Here is a 22,273-nt window from a genome sequence, read left to right on the forward strand (position 1 = left end):
CATTTATATTTTGTGATGTGTCCCATTTCCTTTGATGGTAGCATCAGAGGAGATTGCTCTAAAAGCACTAAAAGTCAGCAGGCTTTAGCTTGTAATTGCAGGAGTGTGTGAGAGGATATCTAACACTGTGTGCTAGTGTGACCTGACATGGAGGAGATTTTCCGCTCATCATGATGTAAGAACAGAAGAAATGTACGTCCATGTATGTACAAAAATTGTCCCTTATTATTGTCATCCAAAAGGATCATCAATAATGCGATTGCAAATAACAGAAGTTACATGTGATGACTGAATAATCAACTGAATAAATGTTAAATACGTTAAATATAAATGTTAAATGTAAATATCGCCTGGTGACGTTCCGAGATGGTCACGTTGTGGAGTTCTTTAAAGGGTTGGGCCACGTTATTTGGCGGACCTTCAGGGAACATTTAGGATGTTCTGGGAATATTTAGGGGAGCATTAGTATAGGACGTTCCCTCTAGGTCTTTACACTACATTCCCATAGCGCCTAAACAAAATCTCATGGAAACTTCAATTGTTGTGACTTCAATTTGGTTAGACAATTGGCTTTGATTTTTTTAGAGTAAAAAAATATATAGTAAAATATGTATTTTATATAAAAGAAAAAATATTTAGTACAGTACATTTGATTTACAGTAAATTTAAGTTTTAATTAAACACATTTTATGATTTTCTCTGCTGACAACATGGGGAAAAAATATCATTATACAATTTTTTTGTATAATAAGCCACTAGGATTATATGGTAAAAAGACATCATTATAACATTAAAATAAAAATAACCCATCCAGGGCTTATTACAAGAGCTTGGCGCTCTTGTTATTGCCTTTTTCATATCACACATTTTAGAATAGACATAAATTAGGTCAAACGAAAGCATACAATCTCAAAATACATTCTGTGAAAACCGTTTTTACATTGGACGCTGTGTTACCATGAACACAGTTCTCTAAATTATTTTAGTGGGCTCCTCCCCTATATTGGGTGGTGCTAGTTTTCATATTGCATAATTTATTTTAACTACTTTAAATCTTGACAAAACACATATGGTCGGAAAGGTCTCAAGGTTCCATATTTTGTGATTTATAATATATATTATATTTGTATACAATATTTGGACAGTAATGTTTAAATTTGTTACAGGAGAATGCATAATTTTTTTTTTAATCAATAAAATGTGGATGACACTCGGTAGCTATTTTTGGTATGGCGCATAAACAAAATATTATAAGAACAAATTTAGTTAGACATATGGCTTTGATATTATAGTAATGTTACAGTAAAAAATTATTTTGAAAATATATACTTTATATACAACAAAATATTTTGTTTAGTACATTTGATTTACAGTAAATTTAACCTTTCATAACTTTTTCAAACTTTCATCTTTATAATGAAACTTGGGTCTATATTCCAAAGCATTCTTTAATTACAACCCTTTAAGTTTTGGATAGTGCGTTTTCACATCTATTCACAAAAACGGGGGTGACAGAAAAGATACACGTGTATATTTCCGCAGTTTCTGTGCAATAATAATGATTTCTGAATCCTGAACACTTCCCCTACGATTGAACGGCAAAATTTGTAGTCTTGCCCCAAACACGAGGTGCATCTTAATTTACTTATGCACTATTCTATGTCGTTTTGTAGTCATAGAATAGTGTGAGTATTGTGTTCACGCTGAAAATTCAAAATAGAAAAAGTGTACTTTAAATACACGTCTGAATACATAGCACAAGTACATAATCCATTGACACGCAACTATTCATTATTGGTTAGGCCAATATTAATAGAGAGAGCTTTGATGATACTAAGCAAATGTTCAATTATAACAATATAAGTGTCTGCAACTTTCAGAAGGCATCTTTATTTTTAGCTCAACTGCCACAGAATGGAAAGCACAGGCTTGTGGGATATCAAAGGCAGCGAAGGATACATCTATGATGCCTCCAAAATTTGATCAAATGAAGGTCTCTCAGGAGACAGGAAGTGAAGCAAACATTGGATTCCGATGTGCCTTGCTTGATGCGTTTCTTACCATCTGGAATGTATCATACGAAGGCAGAATTTTGCCACAGTATTTTGCATAGTTTTCAGGGAAATTAACCATACTTCACTTTTAAATAATCAAAGGATAAAGTAGAAGATCTGAGAGCAAATTTAAAGACTAAACTGAGCAGCGGTGTAAAGTATTTATGTCAATGTAGTTAAGTTACTTTACTTAAATATCTTTTGGCTGTTAATTGACTGAAAAGTGTGAATGCGAGTGCATTAGAAAGTCTTTTTCCCTAAGGTATCATTTACTTAAGGCAAGATATCCCAGGTGAATAGGGTTAAAAATAAACAAAAACGACTAGATATCATCATACTTCCCTAGTTGATTGGCGTTTTCTAATTAAATGTGCACCAATTTGCATTCATTTCTAGAACAAAAACCTGAACATTAGATACATTCAGGTTCAAAATTCTGACATTAAAAATTAATTTTTACAGAGGGCATTTTGGATATCTTTTTTTATTTGTATCACTCCATAAATCAGAAAATAATGTCAACAGCCAGATTTTTTTCTTCTTCAAAAAAATAGGAATAAAATGTTGTATAAAATTAGGCAAATTATACATGAACAAACCCATCTGTAAAAAACCTTCAGCATATAGATAAAAATAAAGCTATAGTGTTACTGAAGTGTATATTTCTGGCTTAGTGTACTCTTTAAGACTTTTTTTAATATATGTACTGTAATTTAAATCTACTGACACAAATAGATAGAGTGCTATAAAAGATGCACTATTTTGGATGTTTTCTGTCTAATAGTCAGTGTGTTAAGTGTGGTTTTCAGGTACACTTTACTCTTCTGAAACTGAGCATATGGATTGTTATTTATCCCTTGTTGCATAAATAGGTGCAGTCCTTCTGAGCAAACCTGAACATACCGTCTCAGAAAACAATCTGCAATCTGGAGTGACGATCAGAGATCATTTATACTTAAACTGCCATCTCACTACTAACCACGTTATACAGTTGATTATGTTACATTTCATACAAGAGTTTTATCTTGCCCCTGTTTGCAGTATAACCTAATCATACCAACCTAATCAAATTGGAGTCAGACTAGTTTGGTACAAATTAACATCTAAATTATTTGTCTGTATGCCAAAGACAGGATAATAACCATATAAAGTGCAATTTTTCTTCTAAGCAAAAGTTATTGTTAATGCAGTTAATTGCAGTTTCCCCTTTAAAATACTGCGGTGAAAGGATGTACGTGACCACACATTCTAGTACAGAGTTTTAAACAAAGACAAACAAAAACCACAATACATTTTACATATGGTCACTTCATGATATCAACATGCAGGTTACATACCTCCAGATATGGCAGTGAAGAGAACAGTAAAAAAACATGTGTATGTGACAGATAAATTGAGCGCTAACTATAATGTTCAGCCATATTGCACCTCATTTGATGCATAACTATAACACTTTCAAAAATAAAAGTTCTTTATTTGGCATATGGCTCCATAAAGTATATAACATCCATGGAATGTTTCCATTGCACAAATAGTGGAGAAAAATATTCTTCAGACAAAAAAAAAAAAGAAGTGTGGTTATTTTAAGAACTGTTCTTTGGGGAACCAAAAATGATTCAAAACTCCCTTTTGGAGTTAATAAAAAGCCTGAATTCTCCACATTTTGGCATAAAGACTCTCGATTGAATCCTATTAGCTAGTCTTGCAAGTCTATTTAATCCAGTCCCTATATCTAAACACAACGTGACATCCAAGCAGAAGCGTATCTTTGGTTCTATCGGAAACAAAGCAAGCAGTTATGCTCAGAGGTGAGAAACTGACAGCTGTGTGGAACCACAATAATATCCATCAAAAATGACAATAATGTTAAATGGCGCAAAAGGAGGAAATGACCTGCCAGTTAGACTCTAAAATAAACTTATTTTACTAAAATAAAAAGGTTTATGGTACCTGCCAGGTTGGTTTCTAGGTTTCCCTAGAGACACATCTCACATCTGAATCACTATACAGGGAGTCTTCTTCAGATAAGGAAAGAAAGACCACCACAAATTGGATAAGTGTGATAAGTATGAGTCAGTTGTGGTCATCAGGACTGCGTCATAATGAGTCGAATCATGGTTTTCTTTGATCTCATAATAGACCTGAGGGACAAAGAGACTGTAATTAATGGCTGTGAATTGCTAACACACTTATTTAGGACAGAAAAAGTCAACACTCAGTTCTTGTTGAATAAGCGGGGGAAAAAATCTGAGCTGCTAACACATGTGGTAGTCAATTTGAAATAGATGCTTTGGAGGTCTATGAGTGAAGTCTATGAGTGAATAAAAATGTATGGCATCTAAAAGCTAATTAAAAATCTTTGTAAATAAATAGGCCTAAATACATAAATAATTTTATTTAAAGGGGTGATGAATTGAGAAATCAACTTTCCCTTGAGCTTTTGATATATAAAAGGTCATGATGATAGAAGATTATCCTGTACATTTCAGAGCTGAAAACTTCCTTGTTAGTCAAAGAAAAGCTGTTATTGACACTAGGCCCAGAAAATGATCATGAGCTTCATTCTTATGTCATAGTAGGGATGTTAACCGATGACCGTTTGACCGATGATTGACCGAATCAACGTTAACCGATCAAAGTTGTCGGTTGTCGGCTAAATTTTTTTTTTTTCTAAATTAGTCTATTATAGACAGTGGACTAAACGCTACTACAGTTAGCCATCTCATTTCAAAATCTTTTTGTCTGAAGTAAACAAATACATTTTTTAATAACTCGCCTGTTTGTACTTAATAAACCAGTAAAAACATTTTCCGCGAGGTCACAGCGTTTGGGTTTGTGCGCTCACAAGTTTTGCAAAAAGTAAACACTCGAGGGTTAGAGCCAGGGCAGACGACAGTATGAAGCGTGCATTCCGCATAAGATGTGCTTACATTTGGAAATATATTACATCTACATTTCAGTGGTAACACATAAGGTGTTGATCATCATCTTTCTTTATTATTGTTAACACTCCCTCAAACTAAAGCGGCGTCTCTTCAGAGCTGTCATTTTCTTAAATGAGCCGCGGCAATGTTTCAAATGAGCTTCTAACACTAATGCCTTTATTTTCAACGCGATCACCTTGTACCCAAACCATTTCGAAACTAAGGAGCCAGTTGTCCGCCGATTACAAACAAGCTCCCCGGGACAGGTGTGTGTGTGTGTGAGAGAGCGGCAGAGATATCATAGAGAGATGCGACAGAGTTGCGAAATTGCAGCATATTTTAAACTTATCGGTTAACCGGTTTCAACCGGCTAATGAGGCTCGGTGGTCGGTCAAGAAAATGTTTAGTTTTCGCCATCCCTGTCATAGCGCTACGAAACACGCCTCTACAGAACGTCTAATTCATTAACCCCGCCCACTGACTCATGGAGCTAATCGGATCGCTAGCCAGCAGCAATAAACATGCAGAAGAAGATAGCAAGATATTGTGGAAGAAGTCGCTGCATTAGCTTCCTTCGGATCATAATATTAGGAATGTGTGATACTTCATTTATTTTAATGAAGTTCCAGCTAATGTGGGGAAGACCGTTTGTGTATTTGCTTCATTTCACTGCGGAATCGTTTGTAAAGAAGACTCAAGTGCTGGATTTGCAGACACGATGCTGTGCCTTTTATATTGGATCCGACAGGAATGGTGCAACAAACTTATGTGAGTAAAGCATCTATTTTAATAGTACTACTCCCGGGGCTGTACCAGACCAAAACGACCAAAATCAAAAATTTGTTCTTGATCTGGGAGCGCACGTGTGTGAGTGCGCGGTTCGCGCTTATAATATCAACCGATTGTGTGGGTGTGGGTCATGTAATACAATCGCGGGTGGATGAGAAGAAAATCATTGTGTTTGTTTGATAAAGACAAGTTGCAGTTGCCGCTTTCAAGATAATCTCTCCCTCATGTGAACTAAACTGACAGGGGCTAGATATGAGAGCGGAGCTGAAGCTCATTAAATATGTAAATCTTATCTAATCCTAGCCGTGGGCGTTCTCCAGTGCGTCACACCCATCAAAATCCAGTGTTCAGAACACAGCCTCAAAACCAGTGTAGAAAATAGCCTACTTATTAGTTATGATGTTTTTGAATGTAAAAACCACAGAAACGTCATTAGTTGACCTCAGGCAACAGTATTAAAAAAGAAAAAAAGCTAGTTCATGACACCTTTAAAGTTTATTTTTATTTTATTTATTTTATTGTTTTTACGTTTATGCTCAGTAGAAGTAGGACTTGCCGACATCTTTAAAGTGACGTGTCTCGCTGAGGTCGTGCTTGATCGATGTACCACGAATTCTTGATAGGTTAGTTGTATTCGACTTTAGTTATTGGATTTTAGGTGTAAAATCCAGTCCACCTGTGAAATAGTGTCCGCTTAGGACCCAACATGGTAGCTGTTTTAAATGACTGATCAAAAGCTGTTTTCGCGATGTTTCTAAGTAATAGTACCAATACAAAATCATAACATGGTAAAGTACCCATGTAAATAAAAAAAACCCTATAATATACAGAACAGGTGCACAAAATAAATTGAACAGGATTTTTTAATAGGATAAATATTAAAGCGGGGCTAGGGCTTTTAAGATGTAGGGTAAGCTCAGACTATTTTAACACAATTTAAACGACAACAATCAAAACGTGATTTTGTAAGAATTGTAATCAGGCTCTGAACAGATTACCCATTAAAAGTTATTTTAGCAAACAGAATCGCTCTGGGGTCCTAATTGTATTTTACACTAAATTACACTAAATTAGTATTTTACACTATTTTACAGGATTTCTCATGACACCGGATGTAACCGTGTGCAGGCGGGGAGGAGCTGCAAACGAAGATGTGAAGTCGCTTTCTGCTTCCCATAGGGTCGCTCGTGCTATATTTGCATACTTTAACACAGCTGAAATGCAATATTTGTCAAATACACACTACACAGATGTCTCAGAAGACATTTTCATTCAATACTTTACGCAGCGTCTGTTTGTACAAGAATAAAGTTCAACATATAAGCCTACACGCTCAATGAAGTGGTATGTTTTGTATAAATTTTATTTTGATAAACATGACATTTGACGGTGAGAGAATGAAGGGACATGTTTTTTAAATTGACCAAATTAAGTGTGTGGATGTATCTTTCACGCTCTTGGCAGGAAGGCAGGACATATAATTACTTGACATGTTTAATCTTAGAGATTTCTTAAGTTATTCAAGCCCGCCGGCAGGGACGTTGTTTTGTTTTGCTATGGGAAGTCTAGTTTATTTTCCCTAAAAAGCACCGTTTACGAAATTGACAGTTAAGTTCCCGGATGTGCTGATAGCCCGTATTAATGGTGCAGGTATGACATCACTTTGGCTGCGTCCGAAAAAACCTAGGCAGCTGACTCGTTGAAATATTTGTCTTTATGGTGTTCCACATACCTCGCTGAAGGCCTTATGAGAAAATGGCTCGTAAGGCAGCAGTTTGTGCATTAAGGCACCTCATGAAAATGATTTCAGACAGACTTCTGAGGTAACAGTTTAATGATCTACAGCAAAAATAGAGAGTGCTTTGGTGAGAACTAAACAAATATTGAATTACTACATTAGTCATTTCTCTCTAGAAATGAAATGTCAAAAAACATACAATTACACATAAACTGACCAGCAAACTCAACTTTCGGACACCATCTTTTCCCCCCAGCTCAACTGTAACAGAATGGAACACATATAATTGTGGGATATCAAAGGCAGCGAAGGATACATCTATGCTGCCTTCAAAAATCGATCAGATTAAAGCAACTCAGGAAGTGAAGCAAATATTAGATTCGGACGTGGCTTGATGCCTTCCTGCCTTGAAATGTGTTTTCCATGTTTTTCCAGGTTTCGAACGCAGCCGTTTTAAACCAAACGCAGTGACAAGCATTTTAGCACTTCTGGTGTGGTCCTAAAGTATTTTTGGTCAAATTGTTGAAATAAGGTGACTGGTCTATGGTGAACACAAGCTCAAAACACTTTCATATTTTGTTCTATGTTCTCTATATCAGTATTACCCCACTTGTGTTACATGTCTTAAAAGGCGGTTGCTAACAAATGGATAAATGGGCCTACAGGCAGTCGGGGAGATTAAACGTTAGATATGGAGATAAACGCTTTTACAGCCTCATCATGCTTATAATTGTGTGCTTATAAACTATTCTAACTCAAACGATTCTGTAAAATGTGAAATTTTTCTGATATTTAGAGTTATCAGAAGCTTAGTGATAGTGACCTTGAACAAGTGTGATTGTGGTGTAACTTAGCTTTTAAAATCAGGCCACTGCATTTAGGGTTCAACCAGGGCACTTATGGTTAGGCCTCCTAAATTAGGCTTCATTTCGGTTTTATTCAACTGTGATAATTATCTTGATGGACAAAATGTCAACATTAAGTATCAAAAACATGTTGATCACAGACAGAGCTTGTTTTTTTTTTTTGTGATACATTATGGAAAAATTAAATCCTATTGGGTTTTTGTCGAGGGAACCAGTCTGCTAACTGCCGATTGGACTAACAAGTGGCAGAAACAAATATTTCAGAGAACCTTACATTACAATAAAAATAGATGTCTTTATATTTTAGGAAGGAGTTACGGGCAAGGAAAGTGCAATCAAACGTTTCAGTCTTCCCAAAAGATGGATTATTTATTTATTTATTTATTTATATTTGTCTGATAGGTTCAGTTGACGCTGGCGTGTGTACGACGCTTTCGCCTGTGGTGGTAACCGTGGCAACAGCAGCACGATGATTTTGAATTATGTTTCAGGATCAGTTGTCAAATCAGTGATTTTTGTTTAGGTCCTTTAGCAATAACACGGAAAACAAAAATGCAACGGAAGAAGGACTTGAAAGAGCAAAAGGCTAGTAGTTACTGAGTTTGATTCATAACAATAATATTTTTCTATATAAGTGGCTAACGTTATTCAGCAGCTTTTAAAAGTTTCAGTAAAGACAGAGGGTCGATTAATCGTGTCATGTATAACAAAAATAACAAAATGTTAATCAAATATAACAAAATGTTTAAGCCTTTTTGTTATCTATTGACGTTTAGCTGCGTCAGTTGATCCAAACCTCCAAATTTCGCGACTTCGTTATTTAGCGTTTTAAAATGCATTCAAAATAATCCTCGAACCCCTCGGAAAGTCATTTTTATAATGAATAATATAGCTGACACTATGGGTAAATAAATATGGGTAGTTGACAAATAAGCATTCAAAATGGTGAAGTATGATGTTTGAGAGGAGATAAGGGGTGACGTTAACGTTTACTAACTTTGTCAATCCGTTCACTGTTTTTGAACATTTTTACTGAAATGTGTCCTGGTGTGATATTGAAATAATTTAGAATAGGGGTGTCACGCCAAAGAACAACAGAACTTAACACTAAACACGTAGTGTCTCCAAAAATATTTGAACAATTCTGAGACAAAATCTTACCATATGCACATGGGCTTCACAGTAACATGACCTTGAATGGGGTCCTTCAAAGAATTAAAATTGTCAGTGTAATTGCCCGATTTAAAATCAGGATATGGCGTCACCGGACGATGACAAAATGTATCAAGTTCCTACGCTTTTAGGAATATATGGATGAAAAAGATGATTGTCATTCACTAAAATAGACACTTTCTATTTATTAAAATTTGTAAGTATGCGTTTTATTTAAATTGATACAAGTTGTAATTTACTGAATCATGCTTAAGACTGTTTTTATATCAACATGTCCATGTAAGATAAAGAAAGCTTTAACCATTTACAGCATTTTAAATGACGACAATACTAATAATATAAATGTTCATCTTGTGTGACAGTGAAAATGCCCTGTCACGTCAACAACACTGAATGGCACAGGTTATTAAAATGTTTGTCTCATAGGTCATTGATGCATCTTCAGCCATGAGCAAAGTCAACTGTAACTGCCGTTCTCGAGCGGTTTTCAGATTACTCATTAGGATGCATGGAACGACAAAGCCAAATTTAAACCATGAAAAGGTTGCAAGGTAGACTTTTTTTTTTCTTTTTTTATATGAATAACATATGTATTGATGCACTGCAGAATATATATATATATATATATATATATATATATATATATATATATATATATATATATATATATTAATCCTATGCAATAATAGGCCTATTGTAATGGAATCTTATGATTGTGTTTTTTTTCTGAATGAAAAGAAATTACCATTTACATTAGAAACCATAGTCCTACACAGTTGCATTAACTGATTTCTTTAGAAGAAAGAAGATGAATTGTGTGCACTCTGTTCCATTTCATCAAGGATGTCATCAGCCAAAGCTTCTTCCGTCATCCATCGAATTGTTCAGGGACGTTGTCAGAAGAAATGTGATGGAGGCACTCAAGAACGTGGCTCTCGAGAAACCAAGAAGCAGATGGATGAGACTGTCATACGGACTCAAACCAAACGCATGGAAATAGGCAAGAAGGAATCTGGGAGCCCTTTCTACCAGAAGGAACAAAGCCTTTTAAAAAGAGCTATCAGAATTCTATTCATCTTATTCATTATTTTGGGAGTAATTGTTATTTTCCTGACTGCCAGCCAGTATGTTTACTTGGAAACGGGACGTCTCTCAAGGTCTTGCATGAATGGCTTTGTAAAACTGCGCTTTGTAGGAATGTACAATCCACCCGTATGAACAAATAAACCCATTTGACTTTAGCACTCAATAAAGCATTTCAAATGGCCTCTTGTGGTTTAAAAAATGGACATGGAGAGTGACTTGAGCAGATACAAAGACCCTTACACATTGACCTGCGCCTCTATGGGGGTAAAATTACTGAAAACATTAGTACCTTTTTATGAAAAGGTGTGATTCGTGTTACATGAGTAATCTGTGATTAAAAAAATGTATATTGGTATATAATAAGTATTGCGAATATTACACTTACACTTATCACAAGTAATTTGAGTTATGCCATCAGATAATTTTTTTTCATGTAGGCCTAATTAGTAAAGTAACATTACTTTCGGATTTACAACAAACAGTCTTTCTTAGTTACTTTTTCAAATAAGTAACGCAAGTTAGTTTTTCCATTTATTGACTCACATCTCGCCTGTCTTCATGATGAGAGAAATCATGAGTTTTGTGTGAACATGATGGTTATTGTAGTTTTAGAATGAATGTGAGCACTTTACTCGTCTCCCTTGCAAAAAAAAAAACAAAACAAAAAACAGATCCATTATTTAAAAATAGCAAAACAATATATCTGTTATTATACAATATGTGAATAGCTGTCAAACTGGATAAATGTAGGCTTAAATCAATAATATCCTTACGGATCTGACAGGTAGTCGTTGAGTTATTTATGATTATACAATAATCAATAAGACGTTAAACAAATGAGCTCATGCACGGACAAGGACTTTTGACGTAAATACGTCAGAGGTGAGACGTTCCCTTTTCAATAAAAGCAGCCCGAGTCCAGGAGGAGCAGAGGACCACGGAGAAAAGAACAAGCAGGAATTTTACTAGTGTTTCTACTCTCCAAACAGCCAACTGAAACTCAGGGTAAGTTCTCAATCTCCGTCTCTCTGTTTTCCTTTTGCATGTTTGTTTATGCATGTTTTATAATGCTTCAATAACGCTGTGTTTCAGATGAACAGGTGTGTCGCTGGAGTTTGTGTCTCTCTTTTAGTAAGTGCTTTTCTCACGGAAACACTCGGAATGGTGATTGCGGTAAGAGATACTTTGCTTCAAAACGGTTCATTTCATTGTTTAATACTGTATTAAAGTTAAATTCGCGGTAAAGTTGAAAACTGCAGTGATTGAAAAGATCTTCCTGTTAGAAAGCAGACCGGGGCAAGTTGTCACTTTTAAAGTTTTTACTTTACACGAGTGAACTGTTCTCAGGACAGGGTGGCTTTTTTATTTTATTTAAGTCAGTTCTGTTTAAACACATGCCCTAAAGTTTTCACACACACACACACACACAAGAAGATTTCCACGGTTGTTGCGTGAGAAAAAAGGAGTGGACGTTTACCTTTGTGACAACATGCCCCAATACATGAATACATGGAACGGGACAAGGCATTATAAATAGACTATTATAGGGTATTCTGCAAAATTATTTAACAGCATACACTTAAAATGTAAAGTTAAATAGCAAACAATCGTTTTGGACAAACAGCTTTGGACAAAAAAAAACCAACAAAAAAAACAGCTTTTTTTTTTAAAGGTAAAATATGATATTTCTATGATTTTAGTTTGGATGGCAGATTTTTAAAAATAATAAAAATAATTATATAATAATATAATAATATTAGCGTAATTGCAGTTTTATTTTCAAATGTATTATATTTATATATAAAAATATATATTTATATATTCTATTAAACAGGCAAAAGAGAAGAGAGGATGGACCCTCAACAGCGCTGGGTATCTCCTCGGTCCTCGTGAGTTCTCCAATACATCTTTTTTTTTTTTTTTTTTTAAATGTCTTCTCTCTTTATCTTTCCCCATCTGTTTATTAAATGCAGTTGCGTATGATTTATGTGCTCACCGTGATTTGCCAAGTAAGACATGTTCTTATCATATTTTTCCCCTCAAGTGGAATGTATATATATATTTGTATTATTTGCTTTACTTTTGCTTTGAGCGTGCAGGTCTACTTTTTAAACCTTGAAAACAATACCTGTTTAGTTTCTCAGTGTTCGCTCTCTTTGATGAAATGTGTTCGGGTGCACTGATGTTGAGCTATTACCCCTGTGTAGGTCAGTTACAGAAGCTCCCTGTGTTTCAGGTCGTATTGATCATCTTATACAGATTAAGGATTCTCCCAGTACAAGGGGGAGAGAAGATCTGCTTGGTCAATGTAAGATAGCCCCTGCAGGTTATTGAAGTCAGATAAGGAATTGCTCTGTGATGTTTTGCTCTTTGTGCTTTCTGCTGTTTTGCATTGCCGGCAATGGTTCCATTCATGAATGAAAAAAATATCTTTTCACCTAAACTGGAAAGATGGATTTATCATGCTTTGAAATGATTGCTTTGATGCTATTTGGTATACATCATTTAGATGCAAGTATGTGTGCAAATGCATGAACTATTCTTCTTCGTGAACTTTCTAAATACTGTCATAGTCTTAAATGAAATGAATTAGAACTAACCCATTTAGCAGCAGGTTGTCTTTTGAATAAGCAATATCCAGCTCTATTTTTCTTGCATTAAACAGTGAGATTTAGACGATTAAGCGAGATCTCACTCTTTTTTACATCTTCTGTCTTTTGCTTTACCCAGTCTGCCTCTGCTTCTGCTGTCATTTTTGCAATCTGAATGCTCTTTTTGCATTTACTGGTATTGTGAAAAAGAAGTACACTTGAGCATACTTTTATTATGGAAATATTATACTTAAGTGTGAACTTAATGTTTTAATTCTATCTATCTATCTATCTATCTATCTATCTATCTATCTATCTATCTATCTATCTATCTATCTATCTATCTATCTATCTATCTATCTATCTATCTATCTATCTATCTATCTATCTATCTATCTATCTATCTATCTATCTATCTATCTATCTATCTATCTATCTACTTTAAAAATGTATTAACTTTAAATGTAATATTGAATAAGACACTACAGATAAAATTATAATCAAGTACTTCTAAATAAGTGTACACTTTTAATTTGACAGTACAAAGTTCACTTTTGAAAAGTGTTCTTAAACAGCGGACTATTTATGTTGCCTTTTATTATTGTAATATTATATGACATGCAAGTACAGTAAAAGTAGACTTCCAATATTTGAAGTACACTACAAGTGTATTTTCAATACAATCAAGTGGACTTCTTTTTCACAAGGGTGTGAGTGTGTGCTTTGCACTGCAACAAAAAGCAATTCCATGACTCAAGTCCTGCAGGTTGCTCTACCCAATCTGTCCCAAAACAACAAAAACAAAACAAAAAAGATATTCTTCGGATAATGGCTTGTCACATTAGGAACATATGTGTGCCACAGGCAGGTCTATGAATATCAGCCGGGGCGTCAGGGTTCTCAGCGGGCTGTTCAAATGATCAGTGTGATTGTGTGTGGTTTTGCTTTGTGATCAGATGCCATAGACAGCCACAGGACTCTTAGTGACAAGCACGGGCTGGCAGGGAAGAGAGAAATGCCCATAGAAGAAGATTTCAAGACAGGTAAGAATAATGCATTATTAGACTCGCTGAAGGCTGGCAAGTGGATTCAACTATCCATTTAGATGTTCATTAACTTTTAATAACGCTCTTTCACAGATGTTGTAGAAAGAAATTGCAATTAAAAGAATAAAGGATAATGACGGTATAAAATCTTGTAATAACGGTTTCTGGTCCTTAGGAGCTATGAGGATATCAGATGAGGATGTTGTCCATACTATCATAGACTTTCTTTCTTATCTCAGATTAAAAGGTAAGTATAATTGTTATTTGAAAGATTTTGCTAGATTTATATTTTATGTGGTGATTTTGGGGGAAAGGGTTTTGCATAGTAAACCGCATCGATAGTATAGATAAATCACTGAATTATCAAAAAAGCGTTATTATTTGCTTGGAAATTCAAATTGTGGATAATTTTAAATCTTAAAAGTTTAGGGTCAGTACAATTTGTATTAAAGAAATCAGTTTTTGTTCAGCAAGGATGCATACAATTGATCAAGTGTCAGTAAAGTTATTTTTAATATTATAAAAAGATTCTCTTTTAAACAATTGCTGTTCTTTTGAATGTTCTATTCATCAAAGAATTCTAAAAAAAAATATGAAGCAGCACAGCCGTTTTCAACCATAAATAATTTAGCACAAATAACAATAATAACCGAGCACAAATTCAGTATATTAGAATGATTTCTAAAAGATCATGTGACACTGAAGACTGGAGTAATGATGCTGAAATTTTACTAGTACACAGTAAGTAAAATGTATTTAATTTGTCAAGTTTTTGCACGCAACTAAATTTCACAAATGGAACTAAGTAAACTATTTAACTAATTTAACTATTTAACTATTTTTGGAGCAAAATATCCAAAAACCACCAGGCCAGTGTTATATATTTTGTTCAATTGAGTTCTTACAATATCCCAAATGTTTCCAACTATTTGTAAATTGTGAGAAAATTGTTATTTTAACCAATGAACTGGCGCGTCTGAGGAAGTCGCCTGTCAATTGAGTCATATCTGCGTTACCCTCGGTTTCCGGTTTTATTTGTCAGAAACGCTTTACTCTTAGCAGTGTGAACAAGTGTCACAGCAACCACTGAGCGAACGCACAGAGTAACGTCATAACATCATTTTAAACACACTTAAATGTATCTGATATGATAAACAGAGCTGCGTTACCTCATACCCATGACCGGAAAAGCGGAAATGGCGCCGGCGACTGTATCCCGTCATAATAAAAGTTCTGCTGCTCGCGAGCCGTGTGTTTGCGTAACAATCGCTCCAGCGGCCTTGCTCAGCTCCTCAACACTCGGTCCTTCTCTGCTTCATACTACAGTAACGTTAATAACCGCATACATGAACATGATTTCTGCCCGCGTCCTATCCCGACTCTTTTTCACCGGCTGTGAGGTGAAGACCACATGTCCCAAGATTCTGGAAACGTTACATAGTGTAGCTTTAAGTAAAATAAGTAATTGACTTGGCTAGTAAAAGGTTGAGTAATAATTTCTACTTAGTTTAAGTTCTCGGAAATAATTTTACACAAACAATATAACACCGTATTAAACCACGCTTTTAAAGTGTATGCTTTACTTAGAAACATCTAAAAATAACACAATGGATTGTGTAGACATCATATCTACATAATAGAAGTAACAAGGCATCTGAACACACTTGATACACTTGATACACAATAATGGTAACATTCGATAGAGTATGAATTTGAGTATGAATGTACCATTTTGAGCAAAAAATTAACTCCAGGTGTCACAAAATGGCAAGTTACTAAACCTAAGAACAAAAGCAATGACAAAACAGTGTAACGTCAACTTGGAAATAGCAAAAGAAAATATTATTCAAACCCCAGTGCATGATGGGAACACCAGTATCAGAAAAGAGTACTTTTACTTAATTTTATAATGTTGATATTTACGCTTAAATTTCTACAAGCTTGAATTTTGAAACTTTTTTTTTTTCATTCTTGCCTGAACTAACTTTCTCATTAGTTTTTTCTGAAATATTTACTTCACCATAGAATCATTTTAAAAGTGTAGCTTATAGCATCAAATTATCCATTATATTAATAAACAGACACACAAAGGACATTAAATATGTACACTGTTCAAGTTAAGTAGAAATCTGTGCATGTCTGAATAACGTCGGTGTAAGTTTAGGCAAATATGAGCAATATATGCACCAAAAAAATCTTGACTGCAAGGAAGTGAATTGTTCTAATTTTCCCATGTTTTTCTTACTTCTTGCAGAAATTGGGGCTCTCGACAGTCTGCCGTCCTCTCTCACATCAGAGGAGATAAGCCAACCCTAATTTTGACCGAATTCAGCATTTACACACCCTGACCTCCACCGCACTCGACTGACGTCTCTCTCAGAGGCTGTATTAATGTTCGACGTCTTCTCCACCGCACTGTTATCGACACCATGTCAGTTTTACCATGTAACTTTAATCTGTCAGAATCACTGATGTGGAGATGGATTCAAAAAATAAAACTCATAAATGGCATTCGACAAATTATTGTCTGTCTTAAATTTTATTTTTATTTTCATAGAAAAGACAATAACCATTACCGGCAGGTAGCAAAACCCCCTTTTTATTTTGAAAGTATAAACAAAACCCTCTAACCTTTTTAAACTATTCAATTCTCCTAAAACCTAAGGTTTTTTTGCTTCTTGGTTGGGACACACAGGTGGAAGCATGAATAATTTATCCTGCAGGTCTTAGCCCCTCTGTGGTCATCTGGCACTCAGACAATGTGACACAATATGGAGATCACCAGGGTAAGCTTTCTCCATTGTAGTCCACAAATCCACCGTGATGTTTCTCCGTTAATCCAGAAATGACAGACAACACGGATGATATGCTTTCCTCTGGACTCAAAGGTGCCTGTAAATGGCAAGTAAATTAAAAGATGGGTTCAAATTAATAGTAACAAATTATTATTATTATTATTATTATCCTAAATTATTAACATATTGCACTTGTTATTGCGTTATAAATAAAATATATTATTATTATCCTAGGGATTGACGCAAATTTCATGATTTAATGACTTTGGGTTACAAGATTGCAATTTGATTCGATTCCGATTCACAAGCTCGCGATTCCGATTCATAAGCTCGCAATTCGATACGATTCCGATTCATAAGCTTGCAATTTGATACGATTCCGATTCACAAGCTCGCAATTCGATACGATTCTGATCCCCAAGCTCGCTATTTGATACGAGCACGATTCACAAACTTACGATTTAATTCGATTGCGATTTTTAAGCCTGCAATTTGATTCGATTCCAATTCACAAACTCGCAATTTGATTCGATTCCAATTCACAAACTCCCAATTTGATTCGATTCCAATTCACAAACTCGCAATTTGATTCGATTCCAATTCACAAACTCCCAATTTGATTCGATTCCGATTTACGACATTGTAAAAACCAATTCAGTTCCGATTTAGATGCATTCAAATATTACACAAGGCAGTTTTTATAATAATGTTGTTTTGAAATACCAACATTTAAACGGTGGCTATTTTAATATTAGTGCATACATTTGCAAAATGCTCCTCTCTAATTTTAGTGTTCATTTTACTTTTAACTACAGAGATTTGGTCATTGAATGGCTTTTCTGAGGTAAATGTAATGTTAAAAATTGCGCTTTTGATATTGGTATGTAAATTATGTTATAAAAGAAAACATCCAAGTATCGTCAACTTACGTTTACCACAGCACAGACCTTATTTTACTCATTAACTGGAAAAAACATTATAAAAATCCATAGGAAATCTCAAGGGAACCCGTGGAGAATTAATCTTCCAGGTTTTGACGTCATCCCTGCATGAGAGGTGTGCTACAAATAATGTTTACTGAAGTTTTGTTCACGCAAGGAAAAAAATTATTGGGATTTAAGATTTGTTAATTTTATCAACTGAAAAACAAATTCACCACTCACCATTGGTCCGCCCATATCAGTGCGCACCCATCCAGGGTGCAGGGCGACACACAAGATCCCCTCAGCTTCCAGATCGGTAGCCAAACACCTTGTAACCATATTCAAGGCACTCTATATTTACAAAAATGTAAGTTAGTTAAGTATGCAAGTTCATAATGTGACTACAACTGAATAATTTCCCCCACAAAGCAAATAACGGGTGTTTTACCTTAGATGCCCTGTAAGCATAACTCTTGAAGCTTGCTCCTTCGCCCCAGTTGAGCTGCACAGAGCCCAGGAGAGAGGACACATTGACCACTGCGGCTCGGTGGATTCCCATGCTACTGCCTTCAGCTGCCGCCCTTCTCAACAACGGCAGGAAAGCCTGAAAAAGACCATACGGAATTCAGTGAAGAGGAACAGGAAGTTTCTACAACCAAAAAAACCCTATAATTACAGTTATAAAGACTAAAACACAGTTATGAGATGTATTAGTATTAGATTGGTTGGTACTCCATTGGTCCAGCCATATTACCTTGGTCACAAAAAGAGGAGCCACTGTGTTACTCTCGTAAGTTTTCATCATGGCATCTCGGCTGACTGTGTTCAGTTCAGTGGGGATGTTAATCGCCGCATTATTAATTAAGCAGTTCAAGCCATCAGCACCCACAATAGATTCCACTGCCTGTGCCGCCGCATCCACACTGCTGTCACTGGTGACATCTGAAAGAAAAAACAGACCCATCTGTGAACCCGTTTGATCCAATTCATTACAAAGAATGGACCACACAAAAGAAACATTCTAGTTCTAGTTCTTTTATTTATAAAGCACATTTAAAAACAGTCTGGCCAAAGTGCTGTACAAGTCAGGTTAGCACAGCAGAAAACACAAAATTATTAAGACCATCAACATAATTTAAAAGGTAAAGAAAACAAGTAGGTTTTCAAAGGTGGTCCTAGGAAGGGAGCAGCCCTAAGTTGAGCTGGCAGGCTGTTCCAAAACCTAGGTCCCACCACTGAAAAGGCTCTATCTCCTCTACGTTTCCACCTTTTACAAGGAACCAGAGTACGTTTTGGTTACCCGATCGTTAAACTGTGGACGGACTATAAGGATGCAGCATTTCAGATTTAACTTGTTGTGAGGTTTTGTAGACATTTGTGCACAAATAGGAGAATTTGTGACATGCTACTCAGGATATGCTAGCTGGCAACATAGGATTCCATTCATTATGCTAAGCTAGCGGCGACCCTGCCAACTAAAACAATGCATGCACTGAGACAAATGCATTTGCCCACATATCTAAATGTAGGAAAGAAGTTGAATAAGCCCCATTTCTGAAAACGATGTAGTGTTCCTTTAAAGGGATAGTTCACCCAAAAATGAAAATGTGATGTTTATTTGCTTACCCAGGACATCCAAGATGTAGGTGTGTTTGTTTCTTCAGTAGAACACAAATGAAGATCATGTCAATGGGGTGTATTTCTATGAGAGCCACTCTGAGAGTAAAAACACAGACATACGAATCCATATTAAGCCCTGTGGCTCGTGACGATACATTGATGTCTTAAGACACGAAACAATCGGTTGCTGCGAGAAACCGAACAGTATTTGTGTTATGTTTTTTTACCTTAGACAAATCTCATCTAGTATTTCCCAGCACGATTACTTCCATCGAAGAAGGTCAAAAACCAGGCGCAATCATATTCCACATTAGTGTCTGCGCGGATGGCACGGATCGGTCGAATGACGCATCTATGTAAATATGTAGCTATGATTGCGCCAAGTTTTTGACCTTACTTTAATGAAGTAATGGCATTGGGAATACTACATGAGATTTGTCGGATATGAGGTAAAAAAAAAAACAACAAACACAAATACTATTCAGTTTCTCACAGAAACCGATCGTTTGTGTCTTAAGACATCAATATGTCATCACGAGCAACAGGGTTTAATATGGATTCTTATGTCTGTTTTTTACTCTCATAGTGCCTCTCTATGAGTAAAAAACAGACATAAGAATCCATATTAAAGAAATACACCTCATTGACATGCATTATACAAAGCAACGGTTGGAGTTAAAAATCTTCATTTGTGTTCTACTGAAGAAACAAACACACCTACATATTGGATGCCCTGGGGGTAAGCAGATAAACATCACATTTTCATTTTTTGAGTTAACTATCCCTTTAATAATTCTTGGCTGCAGCATTTTGAACCAATTGTAGCCAAGAAACCTGGGACTTTGAGATGGGCAGAATTTGGCATAAACAGAATGAGAACATGGATCCATCATGCCTTGTTACCACCACTATGCAGGCTGGTGGTGGTGGTGTAATGGTGTGGGGGATGTTTTCTTGGCACACTTTAGGCCCCTTAGTGCCAACTGGGCATTGTTTAAATACTATGGCCTACCTAAGCATTGTTTATGACCATGTCCATCCCATTATGACCACCATGTAACCATCCTCTGATGGCTACTTCCAGCAGGATAATGCACCATGTCACAAAGCTTGAATAATTTCAAATTGGTTTCTTGAACATTACAATGAGTTCACTGTACTAAAATGGCCCCCACAGTCACCAGATCTCCACCCAATAGAGCATCTTTGGGATGTGGTGGAACGGGAGCTTCGTGCCCTGGATGTGCATCCCACAAATCTCCCATCAACTGCAAGATGCTATCCTATCAATATGGGCCAACATTCCTAAAGAATGCTTTCAGCACCTTGTTGAATCAATGCCACGTAGAATTAAGGCAATTCTGAAGGCGAAAGGGGGTCACAGTATCAAGAGTATCGAGAAAAGGGGTCACAGTCTAATACACAGTATTAGTATGGTGTTCCTAATAATCCTTTAGGTAAGTGTATGAAAAAGGCGACTACATGAAAGAGCTTGATTCATAATCAATCATTTGCATAATCCTGTGAAAAAAGTCGATTTCAACTTTTAAACAAGTATTTAAATGAGTCCAAGGTAGTCTGCGAGCGTGTCAGATGGAGCATGACGAGCTTAAACAATCACGATGGCACAGCGTGCACTCATTCAACAATAATAATAGTGTATAGTATATATTATAGTGGAGAAATTAAATTATACAGTGCATTTGTCACTGGCAATAACAATTTTATTTCCTTGTGATTGGTCACCACCTTCAGGACATATATAAGAATTGCACTCCACTGGGAATATTTTACTATGACATAATTTGTACTATAGTATCCAAATATCGTAAGTTCCTAACAAACCATCAGTAACCTATTTATTCAGCTTTCAGATGATGTATAAAAAATATTGACCCTTATGACTGGTTTTGTGGTCCAGGGTCACGTATAAGAATGCACTTGTAATATTTTACTATAATTTGTGCTATAGATACACTTAAACAAGGAAGATATAGAGATTAGTGGAGAAATTAAATGATAAAATATGTGTCAATGTCAATAAGAATCACATTTCCTTGTCATTGGGCTCCACCTACAGGACATATATAAAAATTGCACGCCAATTGAAATATTTTAGGCGGAAGTGAGCGTCTTTAAAATCTAAATGATTAGACAAGTGACAGAGTAACCCTGAGAGTAACTCACCGAGAGACACAACATGAACGCCTGGATTAGACTTGGCAAGTTCTTGCAGCTCCTGACAATGACAGAAAAGCATAATCGTTAAGCAACTTCACCACACACCGTTATTGTGCTATCTCGTGCACTGTGACAGTCTATGCGATAGCCTTACCTTTGCAGCAGCTGGATTCCGGGCGGTTGCGATGATCTTTTGGGGTCTTTCCGGGGTAGCGAGCAGCTGTTTGACCATTTGCAGTCCGAGCCCTCTGCTCGCCCCCGTGATCAGCATTGAATGACACTTTGTGAAATTAATCATTTTCAAAACGTCGCGAGCACGCCACACTAGCTCACTCTCTTTTTAAAGGGGTTTCGCAACGCTGGAGGCGGGGTTAGTTACACAAGCGTCCAATTTCCAAACATTTCACCAAATATGAACAATACATTAAAAAAATGACCAAGTATAAATGAGTGATGCTAAATTAACTTGCTTATTTAGTTACCCGAT

General features: G+C 35.9%; 2 protein-coding genes and 1 long non-coding RNA gene across 4 annotated transcripts; 2 read left to right on the forward strand and 1 right to left on the reverse strand.

Moving 5' to 3' along the window:
* Positions 1-8,821: 8,821 nt before the first annotated feature.
* Positions 8,822-10,766, forward strand: LOC137065504 (uncharacterized). The gene is made up of 3 exons (XR_010901658.1): positions 8,822-8,956; positions 9,971-10,095; positions 10,387-10,766. It is a non-coding gene; the product is annotated as an uncharacterized lncRNA (long non-coding RNA).
* A 725-nt stretch (positions 10,767-11,491) lies between these two features.
* Positions 11,492-16,778, forward strand: gal (galanin/GMAP prepropeptide). 2 transcript variants are annotated; one of them, XM_067436185.1, is made up of 7 exons: positions 11,492-11,635; positions 11,723-11,803; positions 12,465-12,519; positions 12,867-12,938; positions 14,178-14,264; positions 14,443-14,514; positions 16,522-16,778. In XM_067436185.1, the coding sequence occupies exons 2-7, from the start codon at positions 11,723-11,725 to the stop codon at positions 16,581-16,583; spliced, it is 429 nt and encodes a 142-aa protein (XP_067292286.1). In that variant the 5' UTR covers positions 11,492-11,635; the 3' UTR covers positions 16,584-16,778. The 2 variants fall into 2 exon arrangements, with proteins under 2 accessions (XP_067292286.1, XP_067292287.1); XM_067436186.1 differs by lacking the exon at positions 12,867-12,938 and having other exon boundaries at positions 11,496-11,635.
* A 67-nt stretch (positions 16,779-16,845) lies between these two features.
* Positions 16,846-22,154, reverse strand: zgc:110339 (uncharacterized protein LOC550490 homolog). The gene is made up of 6 exons (XM_067436184.1): positions 21,941-22,154; positions 21,793-21,844; positions 18,740-18,927; positions 18,434-18,589; positions 18,226-18,336; positions 16,846-17,159 (listed from the first exon to the last, which is right to left on the reverse strand). The coding sequence occupies exons 1-6, from the start codon at positions 22,082-22,084 to the stop codon at positions 17,046-17,048; spliced, it is 765 nt and encodes a 254-aa protein (XP_067292285.1). The 5' UTR covers positions 22,085-22,154; the 3' UTR covers positions 16,846-17,045.
* Between the last annotated feature and the right edge of the window lie 119 nt (positions 22,155-22,273).

This window comes from Pseudorasbora parva, chromosome 25 (genome assembly GCF_024679245.1).
Source record: "Pseudorasbora parva isolate DD20220531a chromosome 25, ASM2467924v1, whole genome shotgun sequence".
Taxonomy (NCBI): Eukaryota; Metazoa; Chordata; class Actinopteri; order Cypriniformes; family Gobionidae; genus Pseudorasbora; species Pseudorasbora parva.